The 18,689-nt window shown below is 44.7% G+C and overlaps 1 protein-coding gene across 3 annotated transcripts in view; it reads right to left on the bottom strand.

Annotated features, from left to right (window-relative positions):
• Positions 1–2,585: 2,585 nt before the first annotated feature.
• Positions 2,586–18,689, bottom strand: part of ARHGEF3 (Rho guanine nucleotide exchange factor 3) — a gene marked incomplete at both ends in the record, with an annotated part of 290,292 nt that continues 274,188 nt past the window's right edge. For all 3 annotated transcript variants that reach the window (XM_080714876.1, XM_080714878.1, XM_080714877.1), the window contains 4 exons: positions 2,586–2,905; positions 3,588–3,774; positions 9,310–9,480; positions 18,260–18,517. In XM_080714876.1, the coding sequence (XP_080571002.1) occupies positions 2,586–2,905; positions 3,588–3,774; positions 9,310–9,480; positions 18,260–18,517 (936 nt within the window). The remainder of the gene's footprint in view (positions 2,906–3,587; positions 3,775–9,309; positions 9,481–18,259; positions 18,518–18,689) is intronic.

Below are 18,689 nucleotides of genomic sequence, written 5' to 3'. Positions count from 1 at the left end.
TCAGCCTCCCAAATGCTGGGATTGCAAGTGTGCGCCACCACGCCCGGCTTGGTATTTAGTTTTTTAAATTGGTACTTGGGATTGAACCCAGAGGTATTCTACCTCTGCGCTACCCCCAGCCCTATTTTATTTTTTATTTTGAAACATGGTCTTGCTAAGTTGCTGAAGTCTTTCCGAGGCTGTCCTGAACCTCTTATCTTCCTGTCTCAGCTCCCCAAGTACTAGGATTACAGTTTACCGCCATTCCTAGCTTGGTATATAAACTAACAGATCAAATCAAAGCATTTGTTTCCAATTTGCATCCTATTACAGGTTTATTTATTTTGTGGCACTGGGACATTTATACCCTTGGCCCTATTTAATTTTTATTTTGAAACAGGGTCTCACTAGGTTAATACAAATCTCACTATTTGTTGAGGCTGTCCTTGAACTTGCAGTCCTCCTATCTCAGCCTCCCAAGCATTCAAGTGTTTGCTAACACTCCCACCTCGATTATAAGTTTATATTTAGGAACCATAAGGAAAATTTTCAAAAAGAACTGTCTCCTCCATGAGATGGCAGTTGAAATGTGCTGGTTAATGAACAAACACTGTACACAAGGATGACGATATTTTTAATGTAATTTATTTGAAATGCTTCCAGAAAAGTTAAGGCCATTATACAAAAACATTCATTTATCAAAACATTCATTGACTTTCTTCCCATAGGCCAACACCGGATGAACCTCTTTCCCCAGACCTTGGCCACAGTGGCCCATGGCTTTGCCAACAGTGATCCAGCCCTTCCTTATCATCCAGTGGCTCTGCTCGGCTCTCCTCTGCTTCTGTCTGCAGCAGGTCCACTCACCTTGCTGAATCAATGACAACTTGAGAAACGAAGCAATTTTAAATAAACTTGTAATAGAAAAAATTCACCATGTTTAAAATCTATAAATACAGAAATATGTCTTATAGGGTAAAATTGACCATAATATTTTTTGTTTTTGAAAAATAATAATGTCATACACCTTATTTGTATATTGATGAATCTCGTCACACAGCTTCTCTGCATGTTGCATGTATGTACACAATAAGACACCACTGTATTTGCTGCTTCTGTAAACTTGAAAGGAAGATTAAAAAAAAAACTTTTTTGGCAATAATTTAGAATCATTACTACTAGTGCTGGTGTAGGTATAATTTTGCACAGGTCATCCTAAATATTTACACTCCCAGGGAGCTTTTCTGTGTATTTTGTTAACCCTTTTTTTTTATGGCACTGGGGTTTGAACCCAGGGGCATTCTACCTCTGAGCTAAATGCCCAGCCCTATTTTTATCATTTATTTTGAGACAGGGTCTTGCTAAGTTGCTGAGGTTGGCTGCAAACCTGCAATCCTCCTGCCTCCCAAGTACTGGATTATAGGCATGTACCACTATGCCTGGCTAACTTTTTTTTTTTAATGTACATCCTACCCATGCTTTGTAAATCAAGGGTGGACAAAGAGATTTTGAGTTTGGCTAGCTGATCCTAATTAATTGGAGTTAATGCAATTGGCCCCTGGAGAACATAATTGGTTCTGATTACAGCACAGAGCCAGAGATGCAAACTGGGGACTCAGAAGCAGAGCAGGAAGTTCCGAGGCTCTGGCCTTTCTCAGAGGGCCCCAGACCACGCTTTTCTCCTGCTATGGTTCCCTCAGAAGCCTCCCAGCGAAGCACTTCTCACTCCCAGTCCTTCCCCTCGTGTTCTGTATGGGGAGTCACTGAGGCACAGCCACAGTCTCTCTTCCTGTGGCTCATTCACACTCTAAGGTATGAGTGGCCCCGGGCGGATGAAAACCAGTGAAGACAAGGCCTCTTCACCATCCTGGCAGGCTTCCCCAGGCTCTCCAGGTTCTGTCCTGAAGTTGTGGGCTGGCAAGCCACCAAAGACACCTCCCAGAGCCACGCGCGTTTTCCCGTGATAGATTCCCAGCAGGCAGCTGCTTCTGTCCCGGCCCCTCTGAGCTCAGGTGAGCCTCTGTCCTCGGATTACTGCATCCAACTTGCGCTGGAAGAAACCGCAAGGTTTCAAACAATGCTTCCTGCTTTGCATACTACGCCTTCAGGACTCCCAGCGATGTTTCCATGCTTTCTGGTCCAGTAACAAAGAACCAAGTCTGCTTTGAGAAGGTGTTTTTTCCTGGCTCCTTCACACATCACCCAGACCCCCTGTCTGCAAATTCCATGCCTTCAGCTACCGCAGCAAAGAGCTAGACAAGCGCTAGAGGAACCCGGGAGGAAGGACTCTTGAAGCAATCTACACCGAACAGTAGTTTAGAGATTTTCTTCTATTTCTAAAAATCCAGCAGGACAACTGAAAGTCACCTGTTCAAGTACCTTTCGGCCCATCCAGACACTCTGTACAGCATAAAGGTGGCCCCAGATTGCAGAGACCATAGACAGATGGATTGGTGGTTACAGTATTGGGACAGAGGTACGGACACGAGAAACTGGGCCGACGCGCTCACAAAAGTATCAAAAAGTGCTTCTCTGAACAGTTCCGTGTGTGGAATGCAAATACTGTACAGGTAAGACACAGGGCTGCCTCCGGGAGGCGCAGCCTGTCACACGTTGCTTTCCACCTGCCTGCTGTGGCCGCAGGAGGGGTCCGTCTGCTCCATGCGCTCACAGTCGAGGCTGACCTCGCTGGTGTCCATGCTGCAGTCCGACTCACTGTCTGACTGGTCCATCTGTTCGAGCCTCGACTCTCCCTGCAGCTCCCCGGAGCCGGGCTCCGCGGCCTGGCCCGAGGCGCACACCACGCTCTCTCTGGCCTGGCGGATGCAGTTCAGCCACTGCTGCTTGCTGAAGGTGTCGTTGGCTTGTAGCGAGTGGGTCTGACTTTGGGATCCATTTTTGAAACTGACTCTGAAGAAGTTTTTAACTAGAATAGAAAAGGATGTGAACAAAAGTCACTTGTAATCCTAGTACTTGGGATTACAAAAAATAAATAAAATAATGTGAAATTTCAACAAGTGCCCCACGCCCTTTGGACTGTCAACACACGCCCATGACCCTCCCTATGAGAGGACCTCAAGAGCAACAGTGATAGCTATCTTCCTGTCTCAGCCTCCCAAGTAGTAGGATTACAGGCGTGCGCATCCACCATGCCTGGCACCATTCTTAAGTCTCTTTAGAGACAAGTGTGCCAGCTCAACTACAAAACCCACCATTATGTAACTGGTACCTACACGAGGACTTTATGATATTAAGCTTTTTTTCTTTATCTTTTTATTTTATTTTTTGGTACTGGAGATTGAACCCAGGGGCATTCTACTTCCCAGCTACACTTCCAGCCCAGGCAGGGGGCACAAAGTGCGCCTGCTGTGTGCAGACCGGTTCACTAATGCTATCTTAACTAATTCTTAAAGCAACCGTATGAACGAGGTAGGCATGCGTCCCTTTGCTGATGGCGAAGTGAGGGCTCAGGGAGGTTGAACAAGAGTACACAGTAGACAGACAGCACCGGAATGCAGGTCGCTTGCTTTCCACCAGCCAGCCACTCCCTCCAAATGACCACAACCCAAACCGCTCAGCAGGTCCCGGGGCCTGCCACCTCTACGCACTTCTCTCATTGTTGCTGAAAGCCCCGCGCAGCGAGCCGCCCAGCCGCACTTCTCCGTCCTGCAGGTCCTCCAGCAGGAGGTCCTTCACCGGGATGGGCTGCCGGTACAGCTGGTAGCACAGCTGCTCATTGTGGGTGATGGCTCGAGTGATCACGAGCACTTCTTGGAACAGGAAAACATGCAGTTTCTAGAAGAAAAGAATCCATGATCAAAACGGTGGTTGATGTGTGGACCTCTGTGGCGAGAGGTCCACAAGGGATTATGAACGCTCATGCACAAATCTTTCTGCAGGACAACAGAAGTTCGGTGGGTCTGAGGCATTTCCAGATATCCATTTCCACTGCCTTTTTATTTTTTATTTATTATTGTTATTTGTGTGTGTGTGTGTGTGTGTGTGTGTGTGTGTGTGTGTGGTGCTGGGGATTGAACCCAAGGGCATCCAACCTCTGAGATACACCCCCAGTCCTACTTTATTTTGAAAGTAAGTTGCTGAGGTTGGCCTTGGACCTGCGATTCTCCTGTCTCAGCCCCTCAAGCAGTGGGATTAGAGGTATGCACCAAGACACCCAGATCCGCCGCCTTTTATAACAGTGCTTCCCTAGGGACGGATCCGCTGCAGGAAGCCTTTCTGTCCACAGACACCGCAGCCAGGGCTGCCAACTCAAGGGGCCCTATTTGTGTTGCAATTTGCAACCTGTGCACATGCACATACAACCTTTGGCTGCAGTAAGAGAAAAGTAAAAAAGGGGGGATAGAATAAACAGGGTAATAAAATGGAAAAACATTAGCACTCCCCCAACTTTTAGGTAGATTACCTAATAGTAGATGCTAAGGGGTGGAAATGAACAGTAATCCATAAAGGATGAGACTTGAATATCAAAGCTCATATTAATCTTTGCTTCCCAAATACATAAAAACACCTGTTGCTTCAGTTACAGATATGACCATCAGCCTCAGCCAGACGCTCCAGCTGCGAGTGTCACTGTGGGAGAAGAGAGCACGCCGCTGGAACCACAGGGAAAGCCGGTCCAAGCTTTTCCTCCCCAGTGAAGTTCGTCTACACCAAAGAGAGTGATTGATGTTCTCTCTGAAGAGAGGCTACGTTTAAAAGGCAGATGACAGACGTGCACGGTGTGGACAGAAAGAAAACCTCAGAAATGAAGGTTTGTCTCAAAATACATCAGGACAGCAGTTGCTAGGTGGAGCTGAGCAAATCTCCTGCATTCATTCTTGGGGCCAGATGTTTCTCAGTTTAGACATTCTCAAGAGTTCAAATGAAGGGTCCGTGACTGCAGCTGGGCTCTGGTTTATTCTTCTTTTCCTTTCTTTTCTCTTCTTTTTTGGTACTGGGGATTGAACCCAGAGGCATCCTACCATCAGGCCATGCCCCCCAGACTGATTTTTTTAAAAAAATTTCTTATTTAGAAACAAGGTCTCACTAGGTTGCTGAGAGCCTCATTAAGTTTCCACGGCTGGCTTTGAACCTGCAATCCTCATGTCTCAGCCTCCCAAGGACTGGGGCCCAGCCAGGTTCTGGTTTTCTGGTGGACACATTTGGGAATGTCAGCTCAGGGATCTCAAAAGGGTAACCAGAAGGGCAGAGGTGGACATTCATATTAAAATCGTGATTTAGGGGCAGAGGAAGCCCATTCATTATCAACTAATATCACATGTGACAGAAAAGAGATCTGCCTGTCTCCTACCACATAGCACTAACTGAAGAAACAAAAACTCAGCCTAATCTTGGCTGCTAGAAACAAAATGTATATTTTATTTTGTTTTGTGATACTGGGGATTGAACCCAGAGGCATTCTACCTCCAAGCTACACTCCTAGTCCTATTTTATTTCTGTTTGAAACAGAGTCTCACTACTTGGCTGAGGCTGACTTTGAACCTGAGGTCCTCCTGTTTCAGCCTCCCAAATACTGGGATTATAGGTGTGTACCACCATGCCCAGCTTCAAAATGTACATGTTAAACTCTGGAAAACAAGCGAGGCGTAGTAGAGCATGCTCATAATCCCAGTACTTGGGAGGCTCAGACAGGAGGATCACAGATTTTCAGCCAGCCTCAGCAATTTAGGGAGGCCCTCAGAAACTCAGTGCAACCTTGTTTCAAAATAAAATAAATAAAATAAAATAGGGCTAAAGTTATAGCTCAAAGGTAGGATGTGCCTTGGTTCAATCCTCAGTAACAGAAAAAGGAGGAAAAGGATTGGAAAACAGAATAAAACACAAAATTACCAAGTTAAAAGCTTTTTGGGGTGTGATGGTGGTGGTTGAAAGAATGTGTTAAGAATTTCTTTTGCCGGGCATGGTGGCATGCGCTTGTAATCCCCGGGCTTGGGAGGCGGAGACAGAAGGATCGCTCAGGTTCTGAAGCCAGCTGCTTTGGCTTAAGAGACCCTATTTCTAAAAATAAAAAATAGGTCTGGGAGTGTAGCCCAAAGGTAGAAGGGCTTCCAGGAACCCCAGTACCACCAAAAAAATAAAAAAATAAGAATTTTCTTTTGTGGGCAGGGGTGGAAAGGGTTGGCCATTATTTTTGTCTGCTTAAAATAATCAGATTTTATCCAGTTTATACCTCAATCAATCTTCCAGTTAAGATCTACAATTTGAACTCAGAAGGTCTGGACAACCTGTGAAAAATATCCCTCATTTATAAATGTTCCCTGAGAATTCCTCTTGCCAGCCTCAGCTCCCTTCACCCTTAAACTATTGCACTTCTTTTCTGAGCCAGGAGCTTGTTCACAATGACCTTCGCAACTCCAGTGGAGGGAAACCAACAAGCCTCCTGCCCCACTGCTGTCTTTATTCTCACAACTCTATCTGCCTGCACCTTGAGCTCGAGTTCACCTGCAGTGCCCGGGGCACAGCGACCAGATCCACGGCCCTTGACTGACACACAAAAGAGAAAACACATCTACAGCTTGTAGAGCAAAGGCTTCTGCTTCTTCCCACTTCCTGCAGGATTCCTAGAAAGAGTGTTCAAGGACTGGGTGTCAGATAATAGAAGCCCACCAGTGTTGGGCGTGGTGGCATATGCCCATAGCCCCAGTATTTGGGAGGTTGAGACAGGAGGATTGCAGGTTTAAGGCTAGCCTCAATGCCGGGCGGTGCACGCTTGTAATCCCCGTGCTTGGGAGGCTGAGACAGGAGGATCACACAGGTTCGAAGCCAGCCCCAGCTACTTAGTGAGGCTCTCAGCAACTTAGTGAGACCCTGTTTCCAAACAAGATATAAAATAGTTCTGGGAGTATAGCCCGGAGGTAAAAAAAAAAAAAAAAAAGCCACTGGGTTTCATGCCCAGTACCACCCCCACCTCCCCCCCCACACACACACACAGGCTAGCCTCAGAAATTTAGTGAGACTTTTAGCCACCTGGTGGGACCCTAATTTCAAAACAAAACAAAAAAAGGCCTGGGATGTAGCTCAGAGGTAGAATGCCCTTGGGTTCAATCCCCAGTACCACACACCCACACACACATATACACAAATAAATAAGCAAAATAATAAAATAAAAAGATCTGGGGTGTAGCCTGGAGGTTGAATGCCCCTGTGTTAAATAGAACTCTACCAATGCTTTCTGGAAATCAGAAAGCAGACCATGGTCTTCTGGTGATTAGTACCTCCTTGGTCAAACAGATAAGACTTCAAATAGCGCCTTCACAAGTCTCACTGCCTGGAAGGACCATCAGCTGGCTGGACTCGCAGCAGCCCTGACAAGTCATCTCCAAGCCTACTCAGTCTAGGTTGAAAGGGCGTCCCCTGAATTGGCAAAGTGTATCAATGTCTTCTGGATTGAAGTGTTCTTAATAAAAAAAACTAAGGGTTAGCTAACACTGAAGACAAAATACAGTCAAAATGGAAGTCCTGTCTCTCTATGGCTATATCAACACAGGAACTAGATAATAATAACAGACACATATATCTCCTGGCTCCACATACAAAGAGCGTGGTAAGTAAAATGAATGTTTAGCTCTCAGATAATTCAAGCCCACTCTTCCTTTATGCAAGTGTGCATTTACTTGGTCCCCAGTATGTGCCGGGTTCTGGAGACTACTGAAGTACATCCCCCACTCTAAAGAACATGGCCTAATGACAGAGACTGACAGAAAGATGGAGAATTACGACCCACTGTAGCAAGTCTTTCAGGGAAGAGGTGGGTAAGTTGCTATGGTAACAGAGGAGAACAACTTCAATATGTACCCAGGAATAAAAGCCAGAACATGGGGTACCTAATGGGCAAAGACATGCAGCTAGTGAAGGATAGGTTATTACCTAACACCCCGCCCCAAATGGACAGGGCGCATGGTGCATGCCTGTAATCCCCATACTTGGGAGACTGAGACAGGAGGATCTTATGTTCAAAAGGCCAGTTTCAGCAACTTATCAAGATCCTGTTTAAAAAAAAAAAAAGAAAGAAAGAAAAGGCCGGGCGTGGTGGCGCACGCTTGTAATCCCTGTGCTTGGGAGGCTGAGACAGGAGGATCGCACAGGTTTGAAGCCAGCTTCAGCTGGCTTAAGAGACCCTGTTTCCAAATAAAATATAAAATGGTCTGGGAGTGTAGCCCGGAGGTAGAAGGCTCCTGGGTTCCATCCCCAGTATCACCAAAAAAAAAAAAAAAAAAAAAAAGGCCTGCACGTGCATGTGTAGCTTAGAGACAGAATGTCCTTGGGATTAATCCTCAAAAACGGGAGAAAAAAAAGGTCTGAAAATTCTAGTCTGAGGATAGGTGCTAGTGGATGAACAAGCATGAAGTTTCTCATATACCTAAAAGCTACCTGGTTTCCTGCAATTAAATCTCTCTAACCTCCTATTAAAATCACTCTTTATTTTCTAAAAACAAATTGGGAGATGCAGCCAGGCAGAGTGGTGAGTGCCTGTACTCCCAGCTCACTGTGAGACAGGGTATCACTTGAGCCTTGGAATTCGGGCCAGCCCGGGCAACAGAGCAAACCTTGTCTCAAAAAAAAAAAAAAAAGAAGCAGGAGATGTTAACTGCTCTGTATTTGTTTTTGAAAGTCATATTCAAACAATATAAAAATCTGGCAAGTGTGTGTTGGTTTCCAAAATTCTTTTGAATATACACTGGTTCATGATATTAGAAAATTTAAGAAGGAATAACATGCAGAGTTGAGTGATGTCAAAGACACTGCTAAAGCAATTTTTTTTTCATAAGACTATGACTTTTTTTTTTTTTTTGGTGGTACTGGGGTTCCTGGAAGCCCTTCTACCTCCGGGCTACATTCCCAGACCTATTTTTATTTGGAAACAGGGTCTCCTAAGCCAGCGCACACGGCTGGCTTCAAACCTGCGCGATCCTCCTGTCTCTGCCTCTCACGTGCTGGGATTACAAGCGTGCGCCACCACACCCGGCTGATTATGACCTTTAATAGGGAAGAAATAAGCCGGGTGTGGTGGCGCACGCTTGTAATCCCAGCATTCGGGAGGCTGAGACAGGAGGATTGCGGTTCGCGGACAGCCTCAGCTACTTAGTGAGGCCCTCCGCAACTCAATGAGAACCTGTTTCAAAATAAAGTATAAAAAGTTGGGCTGGGGGTGTAGCTTGGAGGTAGAATGCCCCTGGGTTCCACCCCCAGTACTGCCAAAAAAATTTTAAAAAGGTAAGAAATAGTACAAAGATACACAGATGCAATGGATTGAGGGTGGGGAAGCCAGGATGCGCCCTGTGCTGTCACTGAGGAGGAGGAAGCACTTACCACGCCCCGGTTGTTCTTCAGCTCCCCGTGGCAGCACAGGACCCTCGAGCTGTCAATCAAGGAGTCTTTCTGGCCTTCCTCCAAGTACAGGAGCCGCTCTTTATAATAGCGGCATTCAGATTCCCCAGTCTTGGTGTTGATTTCTGCCACAATTCCCTGAATGATGTTTATCTATGGAAACAAAGAGGAAAATTCTTATGGGGAGAGTGAGGGCATCGCTGCGGCATCCGCAGAGTCTTGGGCCAGCCCAGATGTCACCAAGACACACTGGATGTGATTCTGAGATGCTAATATTTAAGTTGTTGCTTTAGGAAAAGAAAAAAATTCTTTTAATATGCCGATATCCATACATACACACATGTATATATACATACATACTTACTGTACACATATGCAGTTATTTACATATAAAATATCGATGCATAATTTTACCTAAGAGGAAGAGACAAGGTGGTCTGACATTTAAGACTCCACTACTGAGTTTCACATTGCACTTTTATTTTTTAGTGGGGGGATGGATTGAGCCCTGGGGCATTCAACCTCCAAGCTATACCCCCAGTCCTTTTCTGTGTGTATGTGTGTGTGTGTGTGTGTGTGTGTGTGTGTATGTGGTATTGGGGGTTGAACCCAGCATAGTTTTAACTCAGAGTTATACCCAGACCCTTTATTTTTTTTGTTTTTGAAACAGAGGTCTTGCTAGGTCTCACTAGCAAAATGTCTTACCATATTGCTGAGGTCGTCCTCAAACCTGTGATCCTCCTGTCTTAGCTTCCCAAGTACTGGATTTATAGGCGTGCACTACCATGCCTGGCTTGGTGTTACATATTTCTTACGACACACCCATAATGTTGAAAATGTAAAAACTGAGCCAAGGAAAAGAAAACAAAGCATAATATAGAAGACAAGAAAGAAAGAAAGAAAGAAAGAAAGAAAGAAAGAAAGAAAGAAAGAAAGAAAGAAAGAAAGAAAGAAAGAAGAAAGAGAGAAGGAAGAAAGAGAGAGAGAAAAAAAAGAATGAAAAAGAAAGACACCAGAGTAATCATGGGGACAGTCTGAACAAACATCTTTGCCCATGTCCATAGCACATGTGAGTGAATAAGGGGCAGAGAACATTACAGCAATGGTGGATGTGATGTCATGGATAATAAATACAACCCCGGAAAAACAAAACCAGAGCATGACTCTGAGATATAATCAGCGGATTTTTATGTAGATGTATTCTATCACATCGATAACATGTCTAAATGTTAGAAAATATGGAAAACAAAGAAATGAGAAGTTAGTTCAACAAAATTCAGTGACTCCAATTAAAGCTAAAAGAATAGACCCTCTTCAACAGAGTCTCCTAAAAGTGAAAAGACCAACTTGTGGTTACTGAAAAGAACTTAACAGATGGGGACTGTTGAGTAGGCCTCTTTTGGGCGACATTTACTTAACAGAACAAACAATCTTCATGAAAAGCAAGGTTCTAAAAGTGATGTTTACTCAGTTAGAAGATGCCAGATCTGGTAATGTGTTAAAGGAGCAGTGCATTCTTTCTAGATGTGTTAAGCAATTATTTTTCTGTTAGTAAAATGATACCTTCTGCCCAAAACAAATGGGTAAAGACTATGACCCAGTTAGAACTTTTATACTTTCACACATTTGGCAGATCTTATGGCTCTGAGTTGGTCTGATGACAGTACCCTATGGATACATGCGTAGTCTCTACATTTTTCTTTTCTTTTCTCTTCTTTATTATTGTGGGATTGAACCCAGGGGCATTCTACCTCTGAGTTACATCCCAAGCCTGATTTTTTTTTATTCTTTATTTTGAAATAGGGTCTAAGTTGCAGAGGGCCTCACTAAGTCGCTGAGGTTGTCCAAGAACCCAGATCCTCCTGTCTCAGCCTCCCAAATGCTGGGATTACAAGCGTGTGCCACCACGCCTGGTTGCCTATACATTTTTCTAGCTATTAGGAGTTTCAATGACAAGCCAGGCTTGGTGCTGCACATCCGCAATTCCAGTACCTGGGGGACTGAGACAGGAGGATCATGGGCCTGCTGCCAGCCTCAAAAACTTAGGCCCTCCACAACTTAGGAAGAGATTGTTTCAAAGTAAAAAATAAAGCCGGGCGCAGTGGTGCATGCTTGTAACCCCAGCATTCGGGAGGCTGAGACCAGAGGATCACGGTTCGCAGACAGCCTCAGCTACTTAGTGAGGCCCTCCGCAACTTAGTGAAACCCTGTTTCAAAATAAAGAATAAAAACAAATAGGGCAGGGGGTGTAGCTCGGAGATCAAATGCCCCTGGTTTCCATCCCCAAACCCGTCAATAAATAAATAAATAAATAAATAAATAAATAGAATAACTCTGGAGTGTAGCTCAGAGGCAGAATACCCCTGGGTTCCATCCCCAGTACCACAAAAAAGAAAAGAGAAAAAGTTTAAATGACAGCTTATTTATTCTTTTCTCTACTTCCTTAGTTTTGGTGGTAGCACGACACTGGAAAAAATATTCCACATGCCTGTTATCCCCATACCTGGACGAGGGGCTGAATCTAGAGGATAAGTTTCAGGCCAGCTTCAGCAAGTTAGTGAGATACTCAAGCAAGCTAGTGAGATCTTATTTCAAAATAAAAAGTAAGCTCCGTGTGGTGGTGCACACCTGTAATCCTAGTACTTGGGAGGCTGAGACAGGAGGATCACAGGTTTGAGTACAGCCTCAGCAAGTAGGGAGACTCTCATCAACCTAGCAAGACCCTATTTCCAAATAAGAAATAAAATCAGAGCCAGGCACGGTGATGCATGCTTGTAATCAATCCCAAAAGTTGGGAGGCTAAGACAGGAGGACTGCATGTTCAAGGCCAGCCTCAGCAAGTAGTGAGACTCTCATCAACCTAGTGAGACCCTGTTTCAAAATCAGAATGAAACCAGGCATGGTGGCGCATGCTTATAATCCCAGTACTTGGGAGGCTGAGACAAGAGGAGATTCATGGCAAGCCTCAGCTACTTAATGAGGCCCTCTGCAATTTAGTGAGACCCTGATTCAAAATAAAGGATATAATATAGGGCTGAGGCCTTAGCTCAGAGGTAGAATGCCCCTGGGTTTAATTTCCTAATCTTACTCATGGCTGAACAGCCGGCTCATCACATGAAGATTCATAAACTCAAAGCCCTAGCGGTTCCTTAGGCAGCTATGACTACTTTCAAATTCAGTGGAAACAGTCAGTGTTACTGTTCCAAATTCCACATGTGTCTTTATGATAGTAACTCTGGAACTACTTTTTTTTTGTGGTAATGGGTTTGAACCCAGGGACATCTACCTCTGAGCCATACGCCCAGCTTTATTTCATTTTTATTTTGAAACAGGGTCTCTCTAGGTTGATGAGAGTATCACTAGCTGAGGCTGGCCGTGAACCTGGGATTCTCCTGTCTCTGCCTTCCAAGTATTGAAATGATAGGTGTGTGCCACCATGCCTGGCTTGGAACTGCTTTTATTTTGTTAAAAATATTTGTTGGGCCAAGTGTGGTGGCGCACGCTTGTAATCTCTGCACTTGGGAGGCGGAGACAGGAGGACCGCGCAGGTTCGAAGCCAACCTCGCTGGCTTGAGACCCGGAGGTAGAAGGGTTCCATCCCCAGAACCACCAAAAAAAAAAAATTTTTTTTTTGGTATATGGTGCATCTACACAATGGCATAATGAATAGAGATATATATAAAACAAAAGTGCCTCAGAGTTGAACATTGTCGAAGTTAAGACTTTGTTATGTTTTTCTTTCCTCTTTCATGTATGTGTAATGTTTTTCATAATAAAAAGAAAAAATAATGTTTTGTATTTCTCTTTATCTGGACATCATGAAGGTATTATCCTTTTGCACTGGGTCTTTTTTTTTCTTTTGCAGTGCTGGGGATGGAACCCAGGGCTTCACACGCTGGACAAACACTGTACCACTGAGCTACATTCCCAGCCCTGCAGTAGGTCTTGAGGGAGATTTATTCTGCAGGATTTCAGGGAGTTATAAAGTGACACACAGCAGGTTTCCAAGTAGTAAACAGTCATGGTAGTTGTGCATTTAAATTTATTGTTGCCTGTCTAACCAGGGACTGGGGAAGAGAGATGATGAGAAATACAGGGCTCCAGGAATTGGCCCACGCATGCCGGGACCCTCGGAGTGGGATCTGAAAACCCTGCCTGCCCTGGTCCCTGGTGTCACAATGTCGTCCACTCATCAACTCCTCACATGAACTTTTTATCGCTGCTTCACCAAAAGCAGGGCTGTTCTTCCCATTGACTTCGGAGATTTTTTTTTTTTTTTTTTTTTAAAGGAGCTGGGGAAGACTGGAGGTTAGGGAAAAGAGATTTGTCTGCAAAAATCATTTTCTGGTTGAAATAATCTTTAAAAATGTAAAGATTCAGCCACAAATTCTATGGACATTTGACTATCCAAAGTTCCATTTTAATTTATCCTCTTGAGGGGGAGCAATTCTATTATCCTTCAAAACACTGTTAAGAAATTCTAACAGCAGGCCAGCTGTAGGGCACAGGTCTGTAATCCCAGTACTTGAGACGTTGAGACAGGAGGATTGCAAGTTTGAGGATAGCCTCAGCAAGCAGTGAGATTCTCATCAACCTAGCAAGACCTTGTTTGAAAATAAAAATAAAACAGGACTGGAGGTATAGCTTGGAGGTAGAATGCTCCTGGGTTCAATCCCCAGTACCACCACCACTAATAAAAAAAAGGAAGAAGAAAAGAAATTGTAATAGTGATGGGGTAGTTTATACTCTATATCCGAAGCAAGACCTTCCATTAGATCTCACCACAGGCCTGGATGCAATCAACTCCTTTGGTGTGGAAGTGGTTTACCCAGCACTCTGATTTTCCCTTTTGCATACATGGAAAACTTATTCAGAGAACATTTAAGTCAAGCTACATGGTTCTATTGGTTTTGTGTTTATCAAATATTTGCAATACATCCAAGAATATGGGGATAGATAATTCTGGTCATCTGAGATAAGGCTACAAGGTTTTATATAGAAGGAAGAAAAAAAATGTGTCTGACTGTATAAATGGGTATTTAATTTGGGCAATGTGGCGCATGCTCATAATCCCAGTATTTGGGAGGCTGAGACAGGAAGACCATAAGTTTATGGCTGTCTTAGCAGCTTAGTCTGACCCTGTTTCAAAATTAAAAATAGGCTGGGCTGCCGGGCGTGGTGGCGCACACTTGTAATCCCCGTGCTTGGGAGGCAGAGACAGGAGGATTGCGCAGGTTCGAAGCCAGCCACGCTGGTTTAGGAGACCCTGATTCCAAATAAAAATATATATAAAAAAAAGTAGGTCTGGGAGTGTATCCTGGAAGTAGAAGGGTTTTCAAGAACCCCAGTACCACCAAAAAAATAACAATAATAATAAAAATAAGCTGGGCATGGCGCACACTTGTAATCCCAGCATTTGCAAAGCTGAGACAGGAGGATCATGGTTCACAGACAGCCTCAGCTACTTCCTGAGGCCCTGTGCAAAGCAGTGAGACCCTGTTTCAAAAAAAAAAAAAAAAAAGAATAAAAAAATGGCTGGGGATATAGCTCGGAAATAGAATGCCCCTGGGTTTCAAACCCAGTACTGAAAAAAAAAAAATTAAAAATACTGCTGGGAGTATAGCTCAGAGGTAGAATGCCCCTGAGTAATTAGGTACAGATTCAACTTTTGAAAATGGCTTCACACTTTACATGCTAGGGGGAAACTGATAACTGACACATCTTTTCATTCTGCAAGCAATCACATTCCTATCTGTTTTTATTTTTATTTTATTTTTATTTTTTTATTTTTGGTGGTACTGGGGTTCCTGGAAAGCCTTCTACCTCCGGGCTACACTCTCAGACCTATTTTATACTTTTTATTTGGAAACAGGGTCTCTTAAGCCAGGGCGGCTGGCTTCGTTCAAACCTGCGCAAGCCTCCTGTCTCTGCCTCCCAAGCTCGGGATTACAAGCGTGCGCCACCATGCCCGGCCTGTTTTTAAATGCAAACTTTAGCTCAGTGTTTTTTTTATAGAACATATTAAAAACAACCCTGATGAGGCGAGCTGGAAATCACCCCCAGGGCTTGTGGGTTGAGGGCCTGCAGGCACACTGAACTTCTCGAGTGTGAATTGGGGGAATCTTTCCTTGTGCTTCTCTGTTCTATGTGGGGGAACCTGGCCCAGCTTTGCACCAATGAGTCCCGGCCACAAAGCCTGCCTGGTGATCAGGCAGCTTTCTGCAATTCCAAAGAGAACTGGGACTCTTTGGAAAGGGCTAGCTCTCTGTTTCCACGTACAGGATCAGGATTTGAAGTCGATACGGACAGGGCTTCGATGTCAATCCACCCCTTGCTGGCTCTGACTTTGGGCATGCTGTTTCACTGCCCCGAGACTCATTTAGAAAATGGTCCTAATAAGAAAGCCATCTTACAGGCTGTTATGAGTGTCAAACAAGATACATATAAGGCAATTATATAAAGTGGTTTTAGTAGGTACTCAATAATTGAGGTTAGCTATCACTCTTGCTGTTGCTGTTGGTGGTCCTGCTCATTATCATTAATGTTACGGATTGGGAGAATATGGTTTGTGGAAACTGTTTTCCGGGAACCCCTGCGAGGGTCCCGGGCACACTTTCCCCCAACCCATAACAAAATCCAAAACGACCCCAAACAGAAGAAAAACCGCGGATTCTTGTCCTAAGCTAAGAATAAATATTCATAGCTTGGACAGTTGCTGAAGATTTAAAGAAGTTTATTAGAAAGATAGAAATACAGAAAATAGAAATACAGCCCCATACCAAAATGGCATGAGGGGATAACTCGAATGAGTACACCAAAGGGCTTACACGTGGACTCGGCCTTTTATACCCATGACCTCCATCCCCACGGTGCCTCGCCCTGATCCCCGGGAGAACCATGCAATTAAAACTTTACATGCCACGTGTACCGGACCTCTCTCGTTTTTTTCACACTCCACTGTACTCACATTATTTTTTATTTTACTAGCATAGCATAATTTTTTATTTTACTTATCACTTTCTTTCTTTCCTTTTTTTTTTTTTTTTTTTTTTTGGTGGTACTGGGGATTGAACCCAGGGACATTCTACCTCCAAGCTACACTCCCAGTCCTATTTTATTTTTATTTTGAAACAGGGTCAGCTGGGCGTGGTGGCGCACACTTGTAATCCCTGCGCTTGGGAGGCTGAGACAGGAGGATTGCGCAGGTTTGAAGCCAGCCTTAGCTACTTAGTGAGGCTCTCAGCAACTTAGACCCTGTTTCCAAATAAAATATAAAATGGGTCTGGGAGTATAGCCTGGAGGTAGAAAGCCTCTGGGTTCCACCCCCAGTACCACCAAAAAAACAAAACAAAAACAAAAAAAAAAAAAAACAGGGTCTCACTAGGTTGATGAGGCTCAGTATTTTCTAAGGCTGCACTCAACCTCCAATCCTCCTGTCTGAGCCTCCCAAGGACTGGGATTATAGGTGCATGCCACCATGCCCAAGCTCTCTGCCATTTTATTTTTATTTTTATTTTTGGGCAGTACTGGGGATTGAACCCAGGGACATTCTATCTCTGACCTACACCCCCAGCCCTATTTTTTATTTATTTTGAAACAGGTTCTTATCACTAAGTTGCAGAGGGCCTCACTAAGTAGATGAGGCTGGCCTTGAACCTGTGATCCTTCTGTCTCAGCCTCCCAAGTACTAGGGTTACAAGCATGCACCATCACACCTGGCCTCTGCCACCCTGTCTGCTGCTTCCTCAGAGTATCCATCCCCAGGCAGAGAGGCCCCCGCATGACCAGTCCTGCCAATCCTTTACACCTGTGCTCAGGTCCCTGCAACCCCGCCCCCTCCAGCCCATGGTCTGCTCCATCCGGAGCTGCAGTCAGAACCCAGTTCTCCTGATGGAGTTTTCATAGTCTACAATATTCCAATGAGAAAGATCCCATTTCCCCTTGTCCTCTATTGCTGCGAGGGAATAATCTATATGTTCCACACTGCCCAGTCTATACTTCATAAACATTTGCTGAAAGATGAGTCCACTGGTGAGCAGGAGCTTGACGAGGCACCTCGCTACAACTGGGGGCTGAGGGGCACTAGATCTTCAGTGAAAGTTGCAAATGGGCTGTGGGGTTAAAAGGAAACTCCCTTTTTCTTACTAAACAAAGCTATTTAATTCCTTCCTTCCTTCTTTTTTTTGTGGTGCTGGGGATTGATTCCAGGGATTCTACCTCCGAGCTACACTCCCATCCTGATTGTTTTATTCTTTTTATTTATTTATTTATATTTATTTATTTATTTATTTATTTATTTATTTATTTATTTATTTTTGGTGGTACTGGGGTTCCTGGAAGCCCTTCTCCCTACGGGCTACACTCCGAGGCCTATTTTATATTTTTTTATTTGGAAACAGGGTCTCTTAAGCCAGTAAGGCTGGCTCCGAACCAGCGCGATCCTCCTGTCTCCGCCTCCCAAGCTCGGGGTTTATTCTTTATTTTGAAACAAGGTCTCACTAAGTTATGAAGGGCCTCACTAAGTAGCTGAGGCTGAGGCTGGCCGCCAACCCCAATCTTCCTGTCTCAGCCTCCCAAGTACTGGAATTATAAGCACGAGACACCACACCTGACACAAAGTTATTTAATTTAAAATCTCCACAGAGACCTTAACCCTCACAGGCAGCTACTGCAACACCAGATGAGAGTCACATAAAGAAAACCAAGACATTTTAGAACCAAAGGGACGTTAAAGCGTGTTTCAGGTAAACCCTGTCTTCCAGGCCAGGAAAGTACGCAGAGAGAGGACAACTGACTTGCAGAATAAACACAAGGCTGATGGCGGTACCAGGCCTACGGCTGAAGATTCCTGGGTCCCAGAGCGCAGGGACCCAACCCAGTAGCCACTGTGGGGAAACAACAGGGGAGGAAAAGCGGAGACGGGAGAACTTACAGCCTCTTCCAGGTGCTGCTGATCTGGACTGTCATTGGGTGTGTGCCTCAAGATTTCCCGAAGAAGCAGAGGGTATTTCACCAACCGGCTTCGTGGAATATCAAGGAAGTTCCAGAGGTCTAGCTTGCGGCTGAAGGGGGATTCCAAACATCGCTGGAGGAAGTCCTGGACGCGGTGGTCTTGCTTTTTGTGGTCCAGCAGGGCTTTGGCGGCCACTTGGTTGCTACAGTAGCTGTCGTAGGAGCTGAGACAAGGCAGCTGAGAAGAAAATGGGAGAAGGATGGGCTTCAGCATCACTGGACTCCGAAGCTACGAGCTGGCATCATTTGTCAGGACTGAATGAACACCGAACTGGTCTCCAGGCCTGGCCAACATTTCTTTACTTGCATGGCTGGAGAAAGCCAGTGGAATCTTCCAAATAGCAGACAAT

This window comes from Muscardinus avellanarius, assembly GCF_963383645.1.
Source record: "Muscardinus avellanarius genome assembly, chromosome: 18".
In the NCBI taxonomy this organism is placed as follows: Eukaryota; Metazoa; Chordata; class Mammalia; order Rodentia; family Gliridae; genus Muscardinus; species Muscardinus avellanarius.
Note: the sequence above shows the minus strand (reverse complement) of the source record. Positions and strands in the feature narration are given on the sequence as shown.